Source organism: Rana temporaria, chromosome 1 (genome assembly GCF_905171775.1).
Source record: "Rana temporaria chromosome 1, aRanTem1.1, whole genome shotgun sequence".
NCBI lineage: Eukaryota > Metazoa > Chordata > Amphibia > Anura > Ranidae > Rana > Rana temporaria.
The window spans coordinates 437,043,976-437,069,138 of NC_053489.1; the positions used below are offsets into that span (position 1 = coordinate 437,043,976).

A 25,163-nucleotide genomic window follows, 5' to 3' on the forward strand; every position below is an offset into this window, starting at 1 on the left:
GGGCCCCCAAACCCACCCCACTCATTTATGTTTGCATCGGAGTATTTCCGACCCAGCCCCCCAGGCATACAGTGAGGAAAATAAGTATTTGAACACCCTGATATTTTGCAAGTTCTCCCACTTGGAAATCATGGAGGGGTCTGAAATTGTCATCGTAGGTGCATGTCCACTGTGAGAGACATAATCCAAAAAAAAAAATCCAGAAATCACAATTTATGATTTTTTAACTATTTGTATGATACAGCTGCAAATAAGTATTTGAACACCTGTCTATCAGCTAGAATTCTGACCCTCAAAGACCTGTTAGTCTGCCTTTAAAATGTCCACCTCCACTCCATTTATTATCCTAAATTAGATGCACCTGTTTGAGGTCATTAGCTGCATAAAGACACCTGTCCACCCCATACAATCAGTAAGAATCCAACTACTAACATGGCCAAGACCAAAGAGCTGTCCAAAGACACTAGAGACAAAATTGTACACCTCCACAAGGCTGGAAAGGGCTACGGGGAAATTGCCAAGCAGCTTGGTGAAAAAGGGTCCACTGTTGGAGCAATCATTAGAAAATGGAAGAAGCTAACCATGACTGTCAATCTCCCTCGGACTGGGGCTCCATGCAAAATCTCACCTCGTGGGGTCTCAATGATCCTAAGAAAGGTGAGAAATCAGCCCAGGACTACACGGGAGGAGCTGGTCAATGACCTGAAAAGAGCTGGGACCACCGTTTCCAAGGTTACTGTTGGTAATACACTAAGACGTCATGGTTTGAAATCATGCATGGCACGGAAGGTTCCCCTGATTAAACCAGCACATGTCAAGGCCCGTCTTAAGTTTGCCAATGACCATTTGGATGATCCAGAGGAGTCATGGGAGAAAGTCATGTGGTCAGATGAGACCAAAATATAACTTTTTGGTCATAATTCCACTAACCGTGTTTGGAGGAAGAAGAATGATGAGTACCATCCCAAGAACACCATCCCTACTGTGAAGCATGGGGGTGGTAGCATAATGCTTTGGGGGTGTTTTTCTGCACATGGGACAGGGCGACTGCACTGTATTAAGGAGAGGATGACCGAGGCCATGTATTGCGAGATTTTGGGCAACAACCTCCTTCCCTCAGTTAGAGCTTTGAAGATGGGTCGAGGCTGGGTCTTCCAACATGACAATGACCCGAAGCACACAGCCAGGATAACCAAGGAGTGGCTCTGTAAGAAGCATATCAAGGTTCTGGCGTGGCCTAGCCAGTCTCCAGACCTAAACCCAATAGAGAATCTTTGGAGGGAGCTCAAACTCTGTTTCTCAGCGACAGCCCTGAAACCTGACTGATCTAGAGAAGATCTGTGTGGAGGAGTGGGCCAAAATCCCTCCTCCAGTGTGTGCAAACCTGGTGAAAAACGACAAGAAACGTTTGACCTCCTGTAATTGCAAACAGAGGCTACTGTACCAAAATATTAACATTGATTTTCTCAGGTGTTCAAATACTTATTTGCAGCTGTATCATACAAATAAATAGTTAAAAAAATCATACATTGTGATTTCTGGATTTTTTTTTTTTTTTGATTATGTCTCTCACAGTGGACATGCACCTACGATAACAATTTCAGACCCCTCCATGATTTCCAAGTGGGAGAACTTGCAAAATATCAGGGTGTTCAAATACTTATTTTCCTCACTGTACGTGTCCCCATCAGAGACATCAACCATAGCTAAAGAGCCAGAACAGGCCAACCAGAAAGTGTCTCAAAAAAAACAAACTTAACAGTAGGAGCAGCTTGCTGCTGGAGCAAGTGACAGTAAAGATGCAATAAGTGCTTAGTAACCAATAATTTGGGAGAAACAAAAACAGAATTCAGGCAGTGTTTCCCACTCACAAGAGTATAGATGCTAGGTGCTGTATATGCGCCCCAGAATCTAACCTCAACGGGAAAAGAGGAACTCGATCCAGAGGGCAGAAAGCCCATTAAAAAAGGAGACATAATTATCACAGGTAGGCAAGAGTGGAGGGAGGAAATGCTAGGCGGACCTTCCAGTAAAGAATTCAGAAAAAAGGGGGGCAGATCCTAGGGAAGACATGGCAAGGACATGTGACTACTAAAGAGAACATAAGGGGGCATCAAATTAAATGTTGCACTGTTTGGCCAAACATGTTACGAAAAAAAAAAAGCTCCCAAAAAAAAAAAAAAAGGACAATAAGGCTACTTTCACACTGCCAGCGTGGGGGCATCAGCGGTAAAGTGCCGATATAAAGAGGCGCTTTACCGTAGTTTTTGCGACACTATTCGGCCGCTGCTGTCAATCACACTAAATTAGCCAATCAGGAGAAAGAGGAGGGGGGGGGCAGTCCGGGCCGCAGCTCTATTAGTGTATAGACAAAGCTGCAGCGCCGCTTGGGTGCTCCATAGCAAGCTGCTTGCTGTGGGGCATGCAACAGGAGGGAGGGGCCAGACAAACCCGAGGAGGATCCAGGCTGCTCTGTGCAAAACCAACTGCACAGAGCAAGCAAGTATACAGTTGAACCTCGGATTACGAGCATAATCCGTTCTAGAAGTATGCTCGTAACCCAAAGTACTCTCATATCAAAGCAAGTTTTCCCATTGAAAATAATTTGTTCCGCATTGACCTCAATGGGATGCAATACCGAATGCGGCCAGAGGTGGGGGGGGGGGCGCCAGAGAACTTTTTAAAAACGGCCTGAAAAGGCCCGAGGACACTTCGGCTCGTTTCTTGCGCCCCCGTACCTCAGGCCAAATGAGGTACTGCAGGCCTATTTAATTCTGCTCGTCTTACGAGTCAACACTCACAAACCGAGTCAGAATTAAAAAAAAAAAAAAAAAAAGTTGCTCGCAAATCAAAAACGCTCTCAAACCAAGGTTCCACTGTATAACATGTTTTTTTTATTTTAATAGGAAAAAAATTAATAAAAATGAAACTTTACACAAGACTTTGACAAGACGTGTGATTTTATTAGTTCATCTGAGGTTTTTAAAGCATTACTGCCCTCACGGAGATGATTTTATTGTAGATTAAACTGTTCAGTTATCCAGTGTGTCTTTACAAATTTTTGGGGGTTTATTTCTCAAAACTCCATAATAGACCAAAATAAAAACCATCCAATTTGATAATGCATACCTTTTTTATCTCTGTGCTCAATATTTGCTCCTCTCTCCAACAGGGTTTGCACAAGCTCCTCATGTCCACCAGCACAGGCAAGTGTTAGTGCCGTGTCGTGATTACTTTCAGTCTGCCATAAAGCACAAACCATAATAAGTCATTAAACACACAATAGGCAACATTTTTCAAAAAGCATTAACAGCCATTTTAACCATGAATTGTATGCAATGGCTATAAACGTTAAGACCACTTTCACACTGAGTCGCTTTGCATGCATTTTAATGCTAAAAATAGCGACTGCAAAGCGTCTGTCACTCCAATTTCAAAGACTGAGTGCTTTCACACTGGAGCGGTGTGCTTGTGGGACGTTAGAAAAAGTCCTGCAAGCAGCATCTTCGGGGTGGTTTAGGAGTGTTATACTGATTATGTGCAAGAATTGCATGGCCGATTTCCTGTTTTCCCACATTACATATCATGAACCACTGATGTACATGAAATAATGAAAGACTGGGAATTAGTACAGTTGTCTGCAAACTGCAACCAAACAAAATGCATTGAAATAAGGAAAACATTTAAATTCAGAATTGTTCAACAATATAATAAACATGAATGTTAAAACCTTAACATGTACATACAAAGGAAAAAACTTAAAGAGGAACTTCACTCCTGTTTTCTTGAAGCCCAGATCCATACCAGTTATGTAGCTTTGTCCTGGTTTCACATACTCATCTGCACAATGAATCTATTGTCTCACTGCTCAGGTGTGAAAGCCTGGGTCCAGCGCTACCATCAAAGTACTTTTCAGTGACCATGAGCTGGCTTGCCTCCTCTGGGTTCAGAAAGCCATCACACAATGTGCTCCAGCTCAATCCCACAGCTGCCATTTGTCCTGCTCCTGAAGTCTCCTAAAATATGTGATGGGGAGACCACAGCGTGCTGCAGGCGCATACACGTCATTCTCGCCCATACGAGAATATGGGCAGGTAAGGAGCCAGAGAAAAATTAAAACAATTGTAAATAAATCAGGAAAAAAAAAATTGATTTAAGAGCCCTTTCACACTGACAGCACAGCCGCATTAGCGGTAAATCGCTGCTTCCAAGGTGCTTTGTCGGCACTTCCTATTGATTGCCAAAGATGCTGCTTACAGAACTTTAACGTCCTGCCAGTGCAGTGCCCCATTGTGAAACCACTCAGACTTTCACACTGGAACTGCAGATGAGGCATTTTTCAGGTGCTTTAAATATGACATGCTTCAGGGGAGTAGTGAAGTTCTGCTTTAAAATGGTGTCTTCAAAAAAAGGGTTCTCACTACAGTTACATAAAAAATGCTTATATACAATGGTTTTGAAATCAGTTTTCCATATAGTACAATTTTTCTTACCTGTGCATCAATATCTATGGAAGGGTATATAGGTAGCATGGCTGAAGGAGAAATGATGGGACTTGGAGTTGGCGTCTGAGGTTGGGATATGGAAGTAGCAATGCTGTGGGTAGGAGTGTTTGAGATTGCAGATGTTCTTCCACTCACTGCTGTTGAATAAAATGTCTACACTTAGTCGGGCAAGAAAGGAACAATAGTGCTGTACCAATTAAGGAAACATTTTCACGAAAATCAAGTAACCACTTGGAAATTGCTTTATAAAAACAGTAACATTTCGGTCCCATTCACACAAAGGAGTTTTGAATCATGGGCGGATTCGCAGCGATTCTGACAGCGATTTCAAAACGTGCTGTTAAAACATCAAATCGCACATCAGAGTGTTTAGGTGCCATTAATTTCAATGGCATCTAAAAATGTGGTGCTATTCTGCTGCGATTGTCATGCAACAAATAATGCTGGAGAAGCCCAAACTAAACTGCATGATACGTTCCACCCGAAAAAGGTTTTGGAACCTCTTTTGAGCAGCACGCATCGCACAATTTGGTGTGCACGCTTTTAGTGCGATTGGTCGCATTATCGCACTGCATTTTTTTTGGTCCCATTGGATGGCAATGGAACACGCTGATGTGAGATTTGACATTTTAACAGTGTTAAAAAGTGGCGATTCCACCCACAATTAAAAAGGCCTGTGTGTAAATGAAGCCCAACTGTCCTTGCAGCAATGTTCCTGATAAACCGAAATGTTTTTCTAAAATAGTACTATGGGGATGAGCTGGGAGGAGAAAATGATGTTGAGGAAGGTAAAACATAAAAAGACTGCCTAATGCACATTTTCAAGAAGGTAACTTGAACAAAAGTAAGCCTCCATTTGTTAACCCAGGTACTTCAGCATTTATTGCTTTTAAAACCTAGGCAACGTCTCGCCTCCTATAAATCTTTTGTGTGCCTCTAATCTAAAAAGTAATGTGAGGAAAGTTGACCTACTTGGTTTAAATATCTTGGGGGTATATTTGGGGTAAGCCATGGAAAAAAAATATGCCCAAAGCAGAAGATCTCAGTTAAGGGATATTTCTTAAATTGATAAGAAATAATTTGATCACATTTGCTTACATAATATAGTTCTGAAAGTTTTAAATTGTATCATGGAAGCTCTAAGTGGGATATTAAGATAGCACATAACAAGTATACAATACAGGTTTGCAAAAGGACACTACACTGCTTTCGAGTAATGACATTTCGTCTCTCTGCTTGGTTACCTATGAATTTAATATTGACCCACATAAAAAAAAAAAAACATAGCCCCAATATCTCTGCCGGGGGTGGGGGAGTTCCAGTAGCAGTGAAGATGACATTGAGGTAATAATGTTCCAAAACCAAAGGTTCACATCTGTATGCTTAACGTGTTGTAGGTGCTTTGTAAAAAGCTGCGCTTACTATAGCTTTATGCTGCTTACACACGATCGAAAATTCTAACAACGAGCCGAGATCAATGAAGTTCAATAGGCAGTTTGGCTCGTCTGCTTGATTCTGAGCATGCGTGTTTTTTGCGCGTCGGGAATTGCATACAGACGAATATAGAGAACAAAATGGAGAACCTGCTCTCTCCATCTTTTGTTGGCCGAAATTCCGACAGCAAAAGTCCGATGGAGCATACACAGGGTCGGAATTTTCGACCAAAAGCTCACATCTGACTTTTCTTGTTGGAATTTCCGATCGTGTGTATGCTGCATTAGAGTCTACTTCTACAGGAGTTTAGAATTTTGCCTGTAGCAACAGATTAATGTTTTCCTATTTGCCCATGCACATTAGGGCGTTTTGAGGCATATTTTAAGCTCAGCACTTAAAAAAAAAAAAAGGCATATACGGTATTAAAAAAACTAAAAAAAAAAAAAAAAAAAAAATTCTTTTTTTTTCCCTGGAAAAAGGTAAAAACGCTCCTAAACTAATTTTTTTTCCTTCCAAAAGAACAGCCTTTTTTTTTTTTTTAAGCCCAGTGTTTTAAACCCTTAATCTGTTTTTCTATCAAGACGTGAGTTATAGTACAATAGTAATGGCCTTAAATGCAAGTAAACACCAAGCATAAAAAGGGTCAAAAGTTTTTTTTACCTTGATGCATTCTCTGCATTAAGGTAAATAACCTTTCATATTGTGCCTATAGCCCATCACACCTACAACTCAGGAGGTGAATAGAACATTTAAAAAATAAATAAAAAATCATGTGCTTTTAAGCAACAACCCATCATATTTGAGATAGCATTTCAAATAATGTAGGATTTGCCATGGATAATTTTGTTAAAAGGAAAACTATATCAGCAAAACAGGATTTTTGAATTTGCTGTAAAATTCCTTTCTTGGGAGTCTACTGAGGGACACAGCTTGATACAACTTGGCAACACAATATCCTTAAGATAAAAAGAAGACTACCTTGGAGAAAAAAAAAAAAGAAAAAAAAAATCAATGGTCTCAAAACCACCTTGTTTTGAGATTAAATGGAGCTCCCCTTCAGGACAATGCTGACAACCAAGAAACCTTTAAGAATAGCTACGTTAAAAAGAATGTAAACCCACATTTCATATTCCTGGTATGTGCCTTTTGTACCATGTTCTCTTGGTATTACCATTTGTGCAAAATACCTGGTGTTCCTGCCAGTTCCTCTAATTTTCTATTAAAAACTGACCATCTAGGCAAGAGAGCACACTGTGGTCAGTTCTCTAGCTGTGCTGGGAACTCTCATCCAATAATCAGACTTGTCCATAACCTCTGTTCTCAGCTGCATTAGGAGCACAGAAAACTAGAGCAGGGGAGACAGCAGCACATTAATCTTCCCAGTAACTGGCAGGGGGGCCAGGAGACAAGTCTGATCATTCAAGGAAGGCCAGCTGAATTTTCAGAACTGACCATGGTGTGCTTAAATGCCTATCGTGGTCAGTTTTTTGAAAAGAAGGGACTGGCAGGAACAACCAGGGATTTCACACAAAGCAAGCAATACAAGAAAAAAAAAAAAAAAAAAAAAAGTAAATGGCACATATCAGGAATATAAAAGTTGGGTTTATATATTTCTTAAAGCGGAGGTTCACCCTAAAAACAATTTTCTAACATTACATTGTGCTCACTCTCGACATTGACAGTACGATGATGTTTTTTTTTTTTTTTTTTTTTTTAGTCGTACATACCGTTGTATCGCTATTTTCCCCGCCGGCTTCCGGGTAGTGGCTCTCATGGTAGAGGGCGTTCCTATGCACAGGCTAAGTTATTGACGTGATGACAAAAGCTTTCCCACGGCGCATAACGAGTTGCCGGAAGAAGTCGGCGCTATACGGCGCCTGCTCACCGACGTTCGGCTTCTTTCGGCAACTCGTGACGCGCATTATGGGCCGTGAGGAAGCTTTTGCCATCACATCAATCACTAAGCCTGTGCATAGGAACGCCCACTCCCACGGGAGCCACTATCCAGAAGACCGTGGGTAAAATAGCGATACAACGGTAAGTACGGCTAAAAAAATTTTTTATATATATATATATATATATATATAAATATATATATATATATATATATATATATACACAAAAAATAACCATCAGCGTACTGTCAATGTTGAGAATGAGCACAATGTAATGTTAGAAAATAGTTTTTAGGGTGAACCTCCGCTTTAAGGGAAAGCAACGCCAAGGGGATGCCTGAATGAGTAATAATGGAGGTATTTGTAACACTGACAATACTAGATGCAAGTCCCACAGTGGTAGAGGCCTAAAAGGGGGATCAATGTGTATAAATTGAATCACTGTACAAATCAGCAATAGATTAGTCCGATACATTGAAAAAGAACAGGTAGGGCAGACATCCGACTCACGATGGTACCAATGGTCAAATATTTTTCTACTTTTAATTGTAGAAAAGAAGCAACACAGTCTACCAAAGATACACGGGGAAACCCTCAAGAAACTATTTGCAACAGAGTATGCCACATTTAAATGATAAATCTTGTAAGAAGTAGATTTACAAGCGTTAAAGCCCAACTCCAGGTTTTGCACTACTTTAAACAGTTTATTTGGAAAGCGGTACAGGGACTTCTCTTCTGCTGTCAGAACAAAATCAGGTCAGACCGAGTCCATCCTTGGAATGAATGAGCAGTGTTTAGCCTAACTTTTTGTTCTGGGAACAGAAGTCCCTGTACTGCTGCCGGAACCCATCGCTGTAGACTGTATGTAGCTGACACTACACTACATACAGTGCTGAATTTACAGCTACATCTAATGTCACCAAAAAAACCTAAGAGTTAGGTTTTAAAAATCTCAGAACCTGGACTTCAACAGCCATGACATCAATGCCAGCAAGCAAGAGGAAGGGTGGAAGATCAGTCCTCAAGATAATATATCCAAGCCAACCAAGTAGAAGCTATGGCATGTCAGCCAACAACGGGGTTAGCATAACATGCTCTGAGGCCAGACCCTAGCCAAGAGTCTACCGAAATGTCAATTGATTGAAGCAAAGCCCATAGCAGTCAGAGGAAAGGAATAAATTGGGGCACATTGATCTCATGGCACCGCCAGAGCATCTGTTGTATCTGGTCCAATGTCCTTGAGGCAAATCTGTCCTTGGTTAATTGAGAAGCTCCCAGATTCATAAATGGCATTCCTCTGCGCAAAGTATTTCCCAGAACTCCACATAAGTGACCATTCCCCCAGGTCCAGTGACGTCTGCCGGAAAAAATACATTCTGCCTTCCAAGTTCTCCACGAAAATTAACAAAAAACATGAAACTCTGTCCAGGATAGTGTACCTTTGTTGCCAACGCAACACTCCTGTTGTCCCCACAAATTCTTTAAGCCACAGTTGTGGTGGTGTCCAACTGTAGCCATACCAGATCAGCCAGAAGGGGAGACTAGTAAAACAATGCCAGATAAAATGCTTGTAACTAACTTGATTGGAAGCCTTGATCCTGAGACCAACAGACCTGAACAGAAAAATGATCCAGATCTCCAACCCCAACCCAGTAGACTGGCATCGGTCATGGCACTCTTCGAATGTAAAGGAAGAAGAATAACCTTGGCCTCCAACAGTGCCGTGGACAGAACATACCATGACAGACATCTTGGTATCCGGATGTAACTGGATAATGTTGTCCAGAGAAAGACTTGATTTGTCTCGAGGCATGAAAATGTTCAGCAGCAAGTTTTGCAGCGAAATTGATCAATTGGGACCGATTCAAAACCAAAAGCCCCAGTACTCTATTTCAGCTCAGCAATGAAGATGAAAACCAAAACTGAAGTTACACAACCCAATACTGCAATTTCATCAACTTCTCCTGGGGCAGAAAGCCTTGGCAGGAAAGGAAACCTGGAGAATGCCAAGTACTCTAGGCGAATAAGACAGGATCAAGGAGGATTTGTCGAAGGTCAGAATCCATCTGCTGCATTGTGATTGACGCTGCAGTCCAAGGTCAGAGAGAACTGCTCTTTTAGCAACATATCGCTTAGGTATCCAATGATTGGAAAACCTTTGAGACAAAAGAAGATTCAGAAGGGATGAGAGGAAATTTGGTGAATACTTCTAAAGCCAAACCAAAGACAAAAAAGGAAAGAGCAACAATGGATAGCGTTTGTCACCCACAACAAAATTAAGAAATCACCGATGTTGTGGAAAGATGGGAAAGCGTGAATATTCAACATGAGTCAACAAATGCTAGTAGTGTATAAAAATAGAATAGGTAAGTCAATGGAAGCCAGAAATCTCCCCAATGAAAGTAGGCAAAAACGGACTGAAAAAATTCTATCCAAAACTTGAGATCATACAAAAGGTATTGAGAACTTTTAAATCCAGGGAGGGATGAATGCAGCCTTTGGGTTTTTGGAACTGTAGACAGGTTTGTGTAGTAGGATTGATAAGCCTCTGGTTTAAGAATACTTGAAAATCTGAAAGTAGATCTGCCGGACATTGCAGAGACATGGAAAGATGCGAAACTCTGCTTCACGCACCCATGCAGCAGCTATAAGAGCATAACAAATCTCCAGAAAGGTCATTAGATGTCCCCATCTGATGAAGAAAGTGGAGAAGACCTCAATGCGGAGGTGGATTTCAATGCAGTTTTTGATCCCCTGTTCAGCATGGAATGCTTAAATCCTCTGAACCTGAGGGGATGGAGAACAAACTGCAGGTCTTGGAACTAGAGAATGGAAGGAATGCTTTAAATGATGGATAGAAGATGCTGACCCACCCCTATGATCCTGGAATTAAAGCAGGACTTTTGGTGGCAAGTACCCTTTATCTAGAAGTAAAAACGCTTTTGCTGGAACGGCTTAAAAAGTGCAAGATGGAATATGTTTAATTCGTAAGTCAAGTCTGTCTAAATTTTGCTAGTGCATACAACACCATCTGCCCAGATTAACAATGTTGCTGCCAAAGATGTTCCTGTTGCTCCTCCAGTGGACTGGAGACACCTTAAGACAGGAATCATGTTACTGACCAGATGATTGGATGAAAAATGGAAGAGAGCATAAAAAAAAAAAAATTATCAAGCCATCAAATATATATTTTAGATTTTTAAATTTAGGCTGCATTAAACCTGACTTGCTGGGTTGATTACCAGATTAAAATGAGGAAAGCAAGCCTAAAAAAAACACCAACACAGCTAAATTGGTAAGCGGATATATATTAAATGTTTGCAGAGCAGAGGTGATGTTAAGACGCAGGATATACTTATTGTGCGACTAGCAGGTTTCAGAAGTGGTCTGTTGTACAACACCCAAGGACTCAACTTGAGTATCAATCATACAACTCCAATTGTAAAAAAAAGTTGGGGCGCTGTGTAAAATCTACATAAAAAACAGAATGCAATGACTTGCAAATGTCATATTTTATTCACAATATCAAAATGTTTAAACTGAGGCATTGTACAAAAATTGAAATTTGGTGGCAGCAACCCATCTCAGAAAAGTTGGGACAAGGCAACAAAGAGTTGGCAAAGTAAGTGGTACTAAAAAGGAAGAATTGGAAGAACGTTTTGCAATTAGGTTAATTGGCAACAGGTCAGTAACATGATTGGGAATAAAAAAAGAGCACCTTAAGGAGTGTAAAGATGGGCAGAGTTTCACCAATCTGAAAAGCCGAGTCTAAATTTTTTGTATGATTTGAGAAAAATGTTCAATATAAAATTGCAAAGACCTTAAAGTTGATGTAAACCCACTCATTTCTAAACTACTGCCATAGTGGTCATCTATAAGGATATATATGCCTCTTGCATGTATTCTTGCCTATGAAATGTCTCCCCTGCCTGTTATGAGACCCGAAAACCTGCAGATTCTGTGGGTGGTGCTGCTGTCTGCAGCTCGGTGGGTGGGGTCGCGATATCAGTAGACTCCCCGCCCACCTCTATACCCCTTGTCAACATGCATTTTTTCCTGTGTATTTATTACACTGAACTTCTGCTATAATCACGAACATCCAGTCAAAACACAGAAAAGTCACCACATGACTTTAGCATTCCCAATAATGCTGGGGTGTGGGGCAGCCAATCCTGGGAGAGATGGAGAAGAAAGGAGGAGGGCATTTTAAGTACACAGAATGCCCCTCTCAGGCTTATGCACCTGTCACTCACAGCAAGGGGGAGAAACTGACTATTTGTCAGTTTTTATCTCATTGAAAAAAAAGATAAAAGAGGACTGCTCAGAGCTGGATAAACTTTTCGTAGCAAGACCGAGCACCGATGACATGAAATCCTATACTGTACAAGGAGCAAGCCTTAATTTAAAAAAAAAAAAAAACACCCCGGAGAATCTGGAGAAATCTGTGTACAAAGTACAAGGCAAAAATGCAATATTAAGATGTCCATGATCTTTAGGCCTTCAGACAGTACTGCATTAAAAACAGGCATGCTTCGAGGACATCACTGCATGGGCTCAGAAATACTTCCAAAAATAATTGTCAGAACACAGCTCACCATGCTATCCAAAAATGCAAGGTAAAGCTTCATCATGCAAATCTGAACATGATCCAGAAATGCAGCCATCTTCTCTGGGCCAAATCTCATTTAAAATGGTCTGTTGTAAAGTGGGAAAAACGTTCTGTGCTCAGATCATTCTAAATTTCGAATTTTTTGTTTTGCCAACCACGAGCGCGTTGTCCTTTAGACTAAAGAGGAGAGTGACATTCTGGTCTGTCATCGGTACTCTGTTCAAAAGCCTACATCTAAATGGTATGGGGGTGCATTAATGCGTATGGAATGGGCAACTTGCCATGCATGACTGCTCCAGTTTTGATAAACTCCTCCAAATGTATTTGTGCAAGGCAGCATAGTGTCCAAATAGAAGAGTGACCCGCAACTGCCGTTTTATTTGGTGTCAGGCAAGCTGCCTACAACCAAACGAGTGTATACCTTTAAGGAATGTTGACCCAAAAAAAAGGCAAAATAGCACTAACCCAATTAACCACTCCCAAGATGTGATCTTCTGAACCAGGGCTAAGCAAAGTTGCCATTGTTCTGGACCCAAAAAGAGTTTTTTGTTAACTGGATGACAGTCAGATGCATTATTGCCAACTGCAGAAAACACCAGTATGCTTAAAGTGGTTGTAAATCATTCAATATACCCAGTGAAGTGCACTGGCTTTCAGGTGATAAACAGAGCTGAAACAAATCCTCCTACATAAAGTTGTACCTATTCTATTGCCATCTATTCTATACATCCATTCAAAATGCTAGATTTTTAAAGCTGGTCTTGGGTCAGAAAAAAGGGGGGGGGGGCAGAAAGCTGAAGTTACTCTTTTCAAAGCTTAGTGAGGAAAGCTCTGAGAGCCGATTGGAAAGAAGATACCAAGACCACCCCCCTCCCAACGACATATAGGAAACTGTCAATCAACTGGAGTTCCCTCCCTGTGTCCCCATTTTTCTCTTGGTGTCCGGAAAACTTGTCAAAAGTGACTCATGCTGATGGCAAAAGGAAAGAAAAAAATCTGACAAAAATTACATATAATGCTTCTTAATAAAGGATAAGTTAACACTATAGAGGGATATGATTTGCTTATATTTCAGGGCTGAAGTTTACAACCACTTTAGTGAACTGGGAAAATCTGAATTCCTTGGTTGACTTGAGATTTCCAAAATTTGTCTCCAAACCTACCAGTAACTTGATAAAAAAAAAATAAAGATAAAAAAAAAAACTGACAAAGAAACTTGCTTTCTCCTAAGGATAGGGGAGGGAGCTAAAGCCTCAAGTGAGCTGGCCTTAGTTTTAAATTGCCTAGTGCCATTTTTCCCCCCTAAGCCAGCAGTATAATCCTAGATTGTTAAATCAAGCTGTGCCGGTCAGTGAACAATAGAGAAAAGTATATTTGCCACATTGAGGATGTACGATTTTTCCCTTTTCAGAATGTGAAGGTGCCAGATAAAAATCAGGCATGTGGATTTTTCACAGAAGAAAAAACAATGGGTTCAAAATTGTATTTATTTTGAATCACCATACCTACCAGTAGCCCAACTCTCATTTTACAAAGATTGCACTAAAAATATTCAATACTTCAACTATGAAATGATCAAGTGGTAACCTAGCAACGTCAGCAATGAGGTGCAATATATTAAATATAGGATTATTGTACTCACCGTAAAATTATTTTCTTAAAGTCCGCTGAGGGACACAGGTTGTTGTAAACATTTGAGTTATACCCTTGCATACAGGAGAATAGGACACCAGCTAAGAAGAAAAAAAAACCCTAACCAATGTAGCCCCGCCTACTACCAGCATGCCTCAGTTGTGTAGCAAAGCAGTACCAAGAACATAATTAAACAGAAGGGTGGGATCTTTGTTCCACAACGGACTAAGAAAACAAGAAAAGGATTTTACAGTGAGTACAAAAATCCTATTTTCTTTTTTGTCCATTCGGGTACTCAGAAAATCTTTCAATCATAGGGATGTTCAATAGTAGAACAACCCGACGGTGGGCAACACAGCAAACAGTGAAAGGCTGGAGTGGGGGGTTTACAAAGCCTTATGCCTGAAACTGGCATTGGGTAAAGATGCAACATCCACCTGGTAGAAGTTACAGAGCAAGTGAACAGAAGACCAGTTGGAAGATTTCATAGTCTGAGAAACCGTTGCTTGATGCCAGGAAAAAAAAAAACCTCACAGATCAAATTGAGTGCGACTTGACAGGAAAAGGTGGATCCCGGTCCTTAAATTTAAGTGAAGGCCTGGTCTGATCCACCAAGACATGGTAGAACAAGTAGCCAGTGCATCTTAACAGGGTCCATTTGGAATTACAAAAAGGAAATCCATTTTTCGAAAAGCACTGGCTGAAAAAAAAAAAAAAAAAGACCCTGGACGCTTAAAAAAAAAAAAAAAAAAACACATCCAGAAAAGGATTGTTTTTATTTTATTTTTAATTGGAGCTGTACAGAAGACTAATGTTTGGAGGTGAAATGCACAAACTACCTTAGGCAAGAAGGAAGTCCAGGTCTTTAAAAATCACCCTGTCCCTACACAGAACAAATAAGGATTCCTTGCAGGAGAAGGCCAACATTTCATAGAATAAAGTTATGCCCAGTACAGCATCATCTCTACCTGGTTCTCAGTGATAGATGAAATGATCTGTTTAGAGACTGGATCAACTTTTCAGTAAGAAAGAATGTTGTGCTGTAGAGATCGTGGATGAAATGGGGCAAATAGGACTGCCTTGAAAGAGTACAATCAGACTAAAAGGACTCTCATGCAAAAGCAGGGAGTTGGAGGACTACTGGAATGGAGAGTCAAAAGGAAGATTAGAGAGTTTGAAGGTTCTCCAGTGAAAAAAAAAATAATAATACCGCTTGTGCAGAGATTTCCAGTTTCCATAAAGAGTGATGTGCAATGCATCAATAAGAGCTGAAAATTGTTGCCTTTAATTTGGAATAACAGCAAAAGACTAACTCCTCAATCCTCCTAATACGCACATCAGTCAAGGATTGAAACAATTCTGATTAGCCAAAGTTCATTCAGCCAAGAAATTGCATGCTTGTGGCCTCTGATCAGAAACCACAAATAACTGGTATTGTGGGTCACGGATTTGCATTACCGTGGTAAAAAAAAAAAAAAACACACATCTTAGGCAAGAGTGAAGCATGCCCAATTAAAGTCAAACCCGATGAAGCCAAGGAGGACTCCAAGTATGTAAAGGCTCCCAGAGCAGATAACAAGATCTCAGGCTGCAGACATTGGCACTGTCTGAAGGAGCACACTGCAAGCTGCCCCAAAACCTTTGCTAGAATGTTAGCTGGAAGCACCTGGAAGAACAGGACTGTCCCTCTGTCTAAAATCAGTACTATGTTACAAATGCGTGGCATGAAGCCGATATGAAGGCTCAGGCTAAAAGGCAAGACCTTGATTAGTCTTGAAACCCACAAATACCTGGTAGCAGGTGAGGGTCAGATGTCCGAAAGTGACCAAAATCACTCCAGGCATGCAGCAGGAATCAATACTCAAAGTTCCACGTGGCTGATTTCAAGCAGGAGCAGCAGTGGGGAAATGCATTAGGGCAGGAATACGCCAAGCGTGTGCACCATTCCACCCAAAGAATGACATCAGTGCCCTTTCCTCCAGTATTAAATCCTACAAAACTGGCAGAAACCAATTCTAGACTCAGTATTCCAAAAGCTTAAAATAGCGGCAAGCTACAACATAAGAAAGCAAGCTCCAGCAGAGGGAAAAACAATGCTGGTATAGAGGGATTATCTTGGGCTGGCCTACAATTTTTTTTGCTTATCAGTGTCCAATACCCCCGGAAGGCAGCATTATAACCCAAAGATTTCCTGGGTCCCCAAATGGATGAGAAAAATGTTCTTCCATTATTCAGAACGTTTTGCACTTCAGAATATCATTTTGTTTTCATTTATAAACCTATAGAAAAAGACAGCAGTATGCCAAGCTACATGTGAAGGAAAAAATAAATAAAAAAAAAGAAAAGAACTTTACCCCCTAAAAAGTGAATGCCGTCATTAGCAAGTACAAATAAGGTAAAACTGGAAAAAAAAAACTGTATAACAGCAATAATTCTATTACACCAGGTACTAAAAGTCTGATAACCTCCTAGAGCTCTTCCACATTCAGGAGACGTAGGTTGGACCTCAACCGCAGAAGCTCCTAAAAACGCTGCCAAAAGCCTATATTGTACATTGACACATAGGCTTTTATGGTGTTGAGTTTAGGAGATTTGGCGAAAAAACGTCAAAACTCAAGTTTAGGAGCTGCTAGAGTTTATAAAGCCTTACCCACCCTGCCTTTTTTTCTGTTAAATTAGCAGACACTGCATGTGACTTTCAGTGTATTAAGTTTAAAGCCACATGTAAGTCTTCTATATGCCCATAACCATAGCAGCACTTCAATAGGAAATAAACTTGTGTCAATAAAATGGCACTCTTACACCAAAAATGGCATAATGGAGTGTAAAAGGCAGGCTTGAGACCTAATTTTCTACAGATGGGGCACACACAAATTTCTAGTAATGGAAAACAGAAGCGACAGATAGGGTTACAAAAGATGCACTGGATCAGTTATCTCAGCATCCTAGAACCCAATGAGAAGCCAATTCTTCAATTTTTTTTTAAAGTTCAGAGAACACAGGGCATTCAGTAAACTGACAAGGAAAGATCCTGATGTTTACCTTATACGCCTTTCCCCTTGTCTATTCAGAGAATGCCTTGTATTCTGTGAACAAAATACATTAAGTTTTGTGAATGGGTGAAGGGCAGGAAAGGGCAGGTAAACAGGATCCCTCCACTATATTAAACCCAAAGTTTTCTTTTGCAGCACCGGAAGAGTGCGGACAGTTTCCGCCATCAGTGAAAGTAGGATTTTTACAGGAGGAAATTAGATTGAGTTGTGGTATTGGCAAAAACAAAAATTTTACCTGCTTTTAAGACTTAAAAAAGTACAGCAGCCATGAGACAAACATGGGCACAATTATTGCTAGCCTACTTCAAAAATGCTAGTTGCCTAGCTGTGTCTGATATTAGTATTTTCCCCATTATAAATCTGGAGAAATCAAGCATCCGAGAAAAGTCGGAATCATTGTTGGGTAGCTCTCATCATTTTGTCAGTGTACATGAACAAAAGATTTGATTTGTGTTTGCAAATGGTTCTACCCAAGACATTTTCTTTATATTGCTTCCGATACCTCTAAAAGCTGATTGAATTTGTCATAGCTATAATAATTACCATGCTTTAACAGCATGTTCAACATATTTATGGGTTAGCCACATGACAAAGGCTAGATATGTCAATGGACTGGGGGTACTTTAAAATGAAACTCCAGCTTTGTAGAAATAAAAGATCAGGTCTCCTACATATAATTTATGAATTTTAGCAGACTACTGCAATTTAGATTACCAACTGCTTCAGTTTTGGATATAAAACACACTTAATTACCATTTTAGGGACAGAAGGTGCATATACAGGTGAGAACAGAGCTTGCCAATTCGTACAGCACATCAGGCACAAGCCTGTTCCTTTTAAAGAGGAAGAAGGGGAAGGAAAGGTCTCCAGTTTCCTAGCTTTAAAATGGCTCAAACACAATCTTTGCTCAGACCATTATCACCTATCAAAAATGATACCACATTTGGAACAGTGCTATTTTATTGAAACTAGTTGATGTTCTACCACCTCAATTTATCGATTGTGATGTCATAAGTGTCATTAACCATTGCTTGTCCTAAAACACATACACACAATTCCCTCAGCTGCTATTTGACAGCAGTGCCGAAAGAGAATTTGGTTTAAAAGGTCCAGTCATTTAGGATCATAGAACACCATGACCCCCAACCCAATGCCTACAGCTTTTGTTAGAATTTTTTTTTCTTCTCCTAAACCACAAATTACTTTATAGAAATGTAGCATAAACCACTATTTAATAAGGACAGTGGTAGAAACTAACTTATACGTGTGGAAGTGTCACGTATAAGACTTGTTCTAAACCTCTGTCCCTGCATGTTTGCCTTCTATTACTTTGACAAATGGGCTCATGCAGAAAGCTTTAAAAAAAAAAAAAAAAAAAAAAAAAAAAACTATTAAAAAGGAGTCCAAGTGACAGAAAAAAAAAAAAACACTAAATGTTCCCAAATACTAGACATGTCTAGCATTAATGCATCCCAATGGCCAGCGTAAATATTCTGGCCTAAAGAATGCATTAACACTTAAAGCACTAGGCATGCCTAAACGCGCGTGCAATACGCGGTTTTTACAGCTGCCATGAGTTCTGGCATTCAGACGAGCTAAACAGTTGCCCTGTGTAGATGAGGACTAAAGATTTTAAGTAACTTGACTTCATAGACTTATCTACAAGAATCTTCTAAAACTCCTAAACCCACCACTTACAATATTTTTATTTATTTTTTCGCCCATTAAAAAAAAAAAAAAAAAAAAAAAAAAAAGTCAGTAAACCTAGAAAAAACAAATAAAAAATAATTTAAAGCTAACTGAAGAACAAAATATTCCAACACCATTTCTTAAACAGATCTGTCAATAAAATGCACATGTAATAAACCAGATGAAACTAGTTGAACTATTATACCCACCTGCCATGATGTCATCCAGAGTGTCAGTGAGAGTCTGGGCAGGACTGGCTATCATTAACCCTTCTTGTGTTTCTGGCAGGACACCTTGCCCAAGCCCTGTTAGTTGTGCTTGACCTATTTCTTGCTGTCCCACAATAACTCCTTGGAGATCTGCAAGATTAGTTATGGGCCCGGGAGATAGTGTACCTGTTACCAGTGGCAAAGCTTGAGGCATTGCCAAAGGCTGCATGGGAGAGAAGCCCATAGGTACTGCAGTCTGCTGAGGGTCCTCTTTGAGCAGGATAGCATCAACCTGCTGTAAGTGGGCATAGTCTACCTCTGTGATCTCTTCCCCAACCCCTACAGGAGTAAGCAGCCCCAGATGTTGACAGGACTGCTGCTGCTGTTGCTGCTGCTGAAGCTGAATTCTCTGAGCTTTCACTTCTAGATACTGCTTTTTCAGCTGCTGTTGGGTCTTAAGTTGCAACTCCCGTTCTACTTTTTGAAGCTCCTCCAGTATCTTTTGCTTCTTCTGGATCTGTTCTTCACGGGTTTTATTCAACTCCTCTATCTTCTCTTTAGTCAGTTGGTCGGCATGAGCCAGCTCCAAGGACTGCAACTGTGCATTCTTTTCAATGGCTTCTTTGATCCTCTGTTCAAGTTCCGTCAGCTTCCCCTGAGCTTCTTCTACAATGCTCTCTGGAGACTGACTGCTGATGTATCCCTGTGCATCCTGGCTGTTTTCTGGCACATGGCCACTGGACTTCTGCTTAGTAGTAGCTGTGTGAAAAAGAAACCCCCTCAGAACCAAATTGGAAGCGCAAAATGAATAGTATCCTCATGACTGTCTGTCAGACATGAGAGAAATTTTACAACTACATAATGACTATAGCCACAAAACTAACACACACACACACTTGAAAATGGATAGTCTATATAAGCAAAGACATTTCAAATTAGAGAAGAAAAATAACAGAAGGAACAAAATTAGGTTAATCAAAGCAGTATGCAGTGAGAAGCAAAATGTCTGACAATTTACACTAAATTTTGGTCTAGTGGTCAAATAGACTTGGCTCAAAAGCAAGGTGTCTCTTAAGATAAAGGGCATATTGCAACTAGTTGAGCAAACCCAGAAACGCATATCCCTATTATAGCTTTGAACATTTGTCAAAGGATTACAAAACAGAGCAGATGTTTAATTTTTTTTATGGATGTTCCTTCTTTCAGAAAACTAAAGCCCCTAATAAGCAGTTATATGCACCAGATCCAATGACTACCTGTGTTTATCAATACTAAAGACCTGAAACATTTGGGTTTCCCCTTTATACCTTTGCTGCTATACAGTAATGTAACATACGGGGAAAGGTTTAAAAAGGCAGTTCGTCCAAAACAAATATTTGTGTTTCAGGCAGGTTTAAACTACCTTGTGGGGGGGTTTTTTCTGACTTGGAACTTTGGTGGAGATTTCTCTGCCCTTGAGGCCTGCACATGTGCCTTACCCATGTGGTTTTTCTGTTCTTCCTGATGATTTTAATTATGGTCAATGCTTCGGGAATAGCGGGGGACCAATACAAGATGAATAAGAACACCCAAAACTCCAAGGTGGGCAAAAACGGAGCCATGAAATGCTGCAAACTCTTGCTATAAAGTCCCCAAAAAGCCAGCGGGTCACCCGGCCCACCATATTGCACCTATCCCCCAAAAGTTACTTTAGGGTAGATTAGCTGGATTACCCTATTTGATAAAAGTTGGTCTGCATTAACATCAGGTGTATGTATGTTTAATAAACTGTTTAGAAGCGCTCATAAAATAGCAAAAATTAACCCCCACCCATGCGTTCAAATTTGTTAAACTACAAGACCGCACCCCTTTCTTCTCCTAGCATGTATGTACTTTTAAGATTAAAAACCTTAAGCATAACTATGCTTTGGTATTAAGCACACTAATACAGTCATGCTGGTGGTTTTCATATTATACAGATCTCAGTATAAAGAACACCATTGACTTTCTTTTCAAATCAGTTTGCTGTTCATGCCTAGGTTACAAAAGGGTTACAAATCAGGAAGGAGGTGCTACAACAAATTTGAGTGCATTTCTCACTAGAAGTGAATCTGCTCATTGTTCTACACAGTCTGGCATCGCAGGCTTGGAAAAAGCTTTGAGGGGGGTACTGAACAGGAAGCAGACTTTGGGAGAAAGTTTATAATGATCAGGGAAGATTCATAAATGTGCCTCTCTATTAAAAAAATAAATAAAAAAACACACACAACACTAGGTGACTAGGTTTTTAAAGTGTATTCGCCTGTAGGCAGCACAAAACCCCATCCTGCTGCATCACCTACTGAACAGTGATATAATTATGAAATGTAAAGCTCTCTAAAACTTCTTTGTTTCATATGTACCTTATTGGGAGTACAATTTTTTTTTTTTTTTACATTTATCGTAAAAGGAATGTTATGTTGCCAGAGAGGTGAATTTAAAAAATAGTGGATTTTACTAGTTTTACTACAAAACTTTAGTATAATGCAGATGAATTCTGTTAAGCCGACACTGAAGCACAGAACCGAGAAACCAATGCCGAGAAACCTGCTGCGAGAGCAGGAACATGGAAATTTAAGAAACACCCGAACAGGACGCAGGATTAGACACACAATGATATACAATCATTAGGTGAACAGACTAGCACACAAAAAGTGTTCATTATATTGGAGGGGGGGGGCATGATTACTTTGTGAGGTCGCTGTTCAGTTACCTACTTAACAGAGAGTGTGTGTGTGTGTGTGTGTGTGTGAGAAATGGATCTTATATCAGAAAATAGGTGCAGGAACTCAACCACGACCCTGTTCAGATTTCACTAACAGTAGAAGGGTCTTAAAGGGGCATTAAATACTAGGATTGCATTACATACAAAGTGCAGAGTTCAGGGGGTTACATAAAAAAGTGCATATTGGGGCGTGAACTTATTAAACACACAAAGTTAACGTTCAGCCACTATAAAGAATACCAAGATCACAAACATGTAATGCAAATATTTCAGGAGGAACTCTGAAACATGCTCAGATTAGAGACATTATGCAGACACAATAAGCTAATTTTGTCAGCATATTCATTCAAAGCACAGAAATCCATAAGGCAAGAACTGTGGGAGGAACTAAAAAAAGGATTCTCCTACATGGCATAGTATGGTGTGGAAACATTTCCCCAACCATTAAATATATTATTGGGAAAAATTTTAATATTTTAGAGATGGACTTTGTGCTAAACAGCATGCTATGATGAGATCAAACTTGTCAAACCACAAAGTGTTAAATATGTCAATTGAATAGTGCACAGCATATAAATAAAAACTTTTTTTTAGGGAAGAATTTATTGGAGTTAGCTAAATCAGATTATGAACGATCTTGACCGAACAAAACAAAAAAATTGTGTCTAAGTGGAGTGTGTGGAAGATCTCTTTACCTACCAATTTCTTATATTTCCCGCAGGCACTGGTGGCTAAATCTCTTTGCCACTTGTCATAGCCATTATGGGAAATCTGCCTCAATCAAGGTTTCTCAGCACCAGAAACCAGCATATTTCTGTGGGCCGCAAGATGGGTTCAGGCTAAAACCGCCAAAGTGTCAGTGTTCAGCACTAAGCCCAGGAGCAGCGCCAAGGTTTCCCATGCTTTTCCAGACTGCTCCATAGGCATGTGCTGTAGACGCAAAGGTATACACTGCATTTACATCTGTTGCAGCTCTGTTCAGCTTCTACCTACAGCAATTAGTTCACCACTATTGCTGGCCGATTGCAGCCAGCAATACATTTTTAATAAGAGGTTATCTGCTGCTGCACAGGAATGGAGGGTTGGGGGGTGAATGTGGATTGTGAAGATCCCCACCTTATGAAGAATAATCTGCAGCGCTCATCAGTGTATTTTGACAGTGGAGGAGCTTAGCAGACTTATGCATACGACACAGTGGAGAGAATGCCCGCAACTTCAAATGTGTGGATGGGTTAATCAGTTCAGTAACTTGGCTGAACTAAAAAAACAAAGCCATGTATGGCCAATTTAAGACTATACTGTCCAAGATGACAAAGTGCCTAAGACATATCACCACAGAATGAGCACCATCACCCTGTTTCAGGAAGTGAAAAATCAATGATCGAATGGCAGGATAACCAGGTAATAAAATTATGCTATAGCAAGACTCAGAAAAACAAAAACTGCTCTGTTAATGCCAATGTCCAAAAGCAGCACGTGTGTCATTTTTGCTTTTACTCGTAGTTCCACTTTAAAAAACGCAAAATAAGACACTATTGGTTATCTTCTAGCCAGATGTACATGGAGAAGAGAAATTTAGTGGAGATATTTTATCAGGAGGGCCATAAACAAAAGCAGCCAAAAAAGGGTCAGTCAGCCAATACACACTTAAAACTTCAAACTCATTTTGTATGGCTTTTACCTTCAAGTGTATGGGTAACCAAAATGTACAGCTACTAATTAACCACTACTATGTTTTCTGAATCAAATTTGGCATGTAGAGACACAAGTCTTTTAATGTTTATCTTGGATTATACGAATGAGACACATTGCCTCTAAGCTGGAAATCTAACATTAGAAGGAGGTGCAGGAGGAATAAGAAAAACAAATCTCATGTGTCCATAAAGAAGAAAAAAGGGCTATAATTTTACAACTAACCTTTACTTCTAACAGGAAGGCTTGTAGACACACTTGCTGGAGGTTTGTCTGGCTCCTGGGGTGGGACAACCATTGGCAGTGCCTGCATTGGTACACGAGGTGCCTAAAAGCATCAAATATACATCAAAGACTACTTCTAGGTAAAAAAGGAGGAAATTAAATCTGATCTAGAAATACGCACATATGTTAATGGCAAAAAAAAAAAAAAAAGCTACCCTCATCTCCTCTCAGAGGGGAAAAAAAAAAACACGACAGTACAAATATTGCTAAGCAGTTCTCTGTTCTAGAGTCACCTACTCACAAGTGTGGTCTTCAGGCATCAATGCAGAGGAAACAATACCTTAATACTAGCTTGTTTGCTCCAATGTTAGCAGCCGGGTAGAAATAGTAAGCAAGCATGTGCTTCCTAAACCCCATTTAAAAAAAGTGGGGGTCCATTAAGAATGGCAGTACATTTCACTCACTACAAAGTACAATTTCTACTTTATTTATGGTTTTAAACAAAATAGTAACTTATGGACTGGGTAGAAATGTTAACATATTAAGAAGCAAGACATATATTACCCGGTTTAAATCATGAGAGGGTGGGGTGAACTGTGTAACATCAGGAGGGGGAGCAGAGAGAAGGTTATTGGGATAATCCAACAGGTAGCAAACCACACTTGTGTGACCTCCTTTGGCAGCTTCAATTAGCATTGTAGAACCATCCTGCAAAAAAATAAAAATCAATCATGAGCATAAAGACAGTGTAATCATGCACTTCAAATTGTAATAAACAGTTTTCTTATATTGTGCTGCATCAACATATTTTGAAAAAAGTTTACCAGATTTGAAATTGCTGCATATCCTAGAAAATGTAAACCTCATACAGATATGTAAAGGTAAACTATGTTTTCGAATTGTTAGCAAATGTGCTATAGGTTAAAGAGCAACAGCATTTTAACTCTAGGGCCAAAGCTCCGTGCACACTGGACGTTAAAATAACGTTATAAAAAACGCCAGTAGCTTTGCAGTGAGTCTTTCAACGTTTAACGTTTTTGCAATAGCGTTTAAAGTTTTTGATCCATTGGAGGAAAAAAAAAAAAACTGTAAACGCTGGTGAGCCACGTTTGAGCCTTTATGGTCAGGAAAAGGACTCCTGAACGAGATTTTAGGGTGTTCAGAAAACAGCCCAAAATCAGCCACTGCTGATAAAACGTTTAAAAAATGTCCATGTGTGCATGGAAACATAGGATAAAAGAGGTTATGGGCCGTTGAAAAACAAAACAAATACAACAAACGGCCAAACACGACCGTTTATGAGCTTCAGTGTGCATGGAGTCTTAGGCCTCATGCACACTGGACGTTTTAAGCAGCAGTTTTTGGCTGTACATACAATCCTACAGTCAATAAACTCTCCATGTTATCCTGTATCCACACACACATAGACTGTTAGCAGCAGTTTTGAGCAGTAAAAACCTAGTGGGTTCTGAGAGAC

General features: G+C 40.1%; 1 protein-coding gene across 9 annotated transcripts in view; it reads right to left on the reverse strand.

Annotated features, from left to right (window-relative positions):
• Positions 1-25,163, reverse strand: part of ANKRD17 (ankyrin repeat domain 17) — a 181,005-nt gene that overhangs the window by 65,497 nt on the left and 90,345 nt on the right. For 5 of the 9 annotated variants that reach the window (XM_040326262.1, XM_040326234.1, XM_040326253.1 and 2 more), the window contains 5 exons: positions 24,251-24,394; positions 23,687-23,789; positions 19,027-19,785; positions 4,494-4,642; positions 3,130-3,241 (listed from right to left, as the gene is read on the reverse strand). In XM_040326262.1, the coding sequence (XP_040182196.1) occupies positions 3,130-3,241; positions 4,494-4,642; positions 19,027-19,785; positions 23,687-23,789; positions 24,251-24,394 (1,267 nt within the window). The remainder of the gene's footprint in view (positions 1-3,129; positions 3,242-4,493; positions 4,643-19,026; positions 19,786-23,686; positions 23,790-24,250; positions 24,395-25,163) is intronic. The other 4 variants (XM_040326280.1, XM_040326244.1, XM_040326303.1 and 1 more) reach the window with 2 other exon arrangements.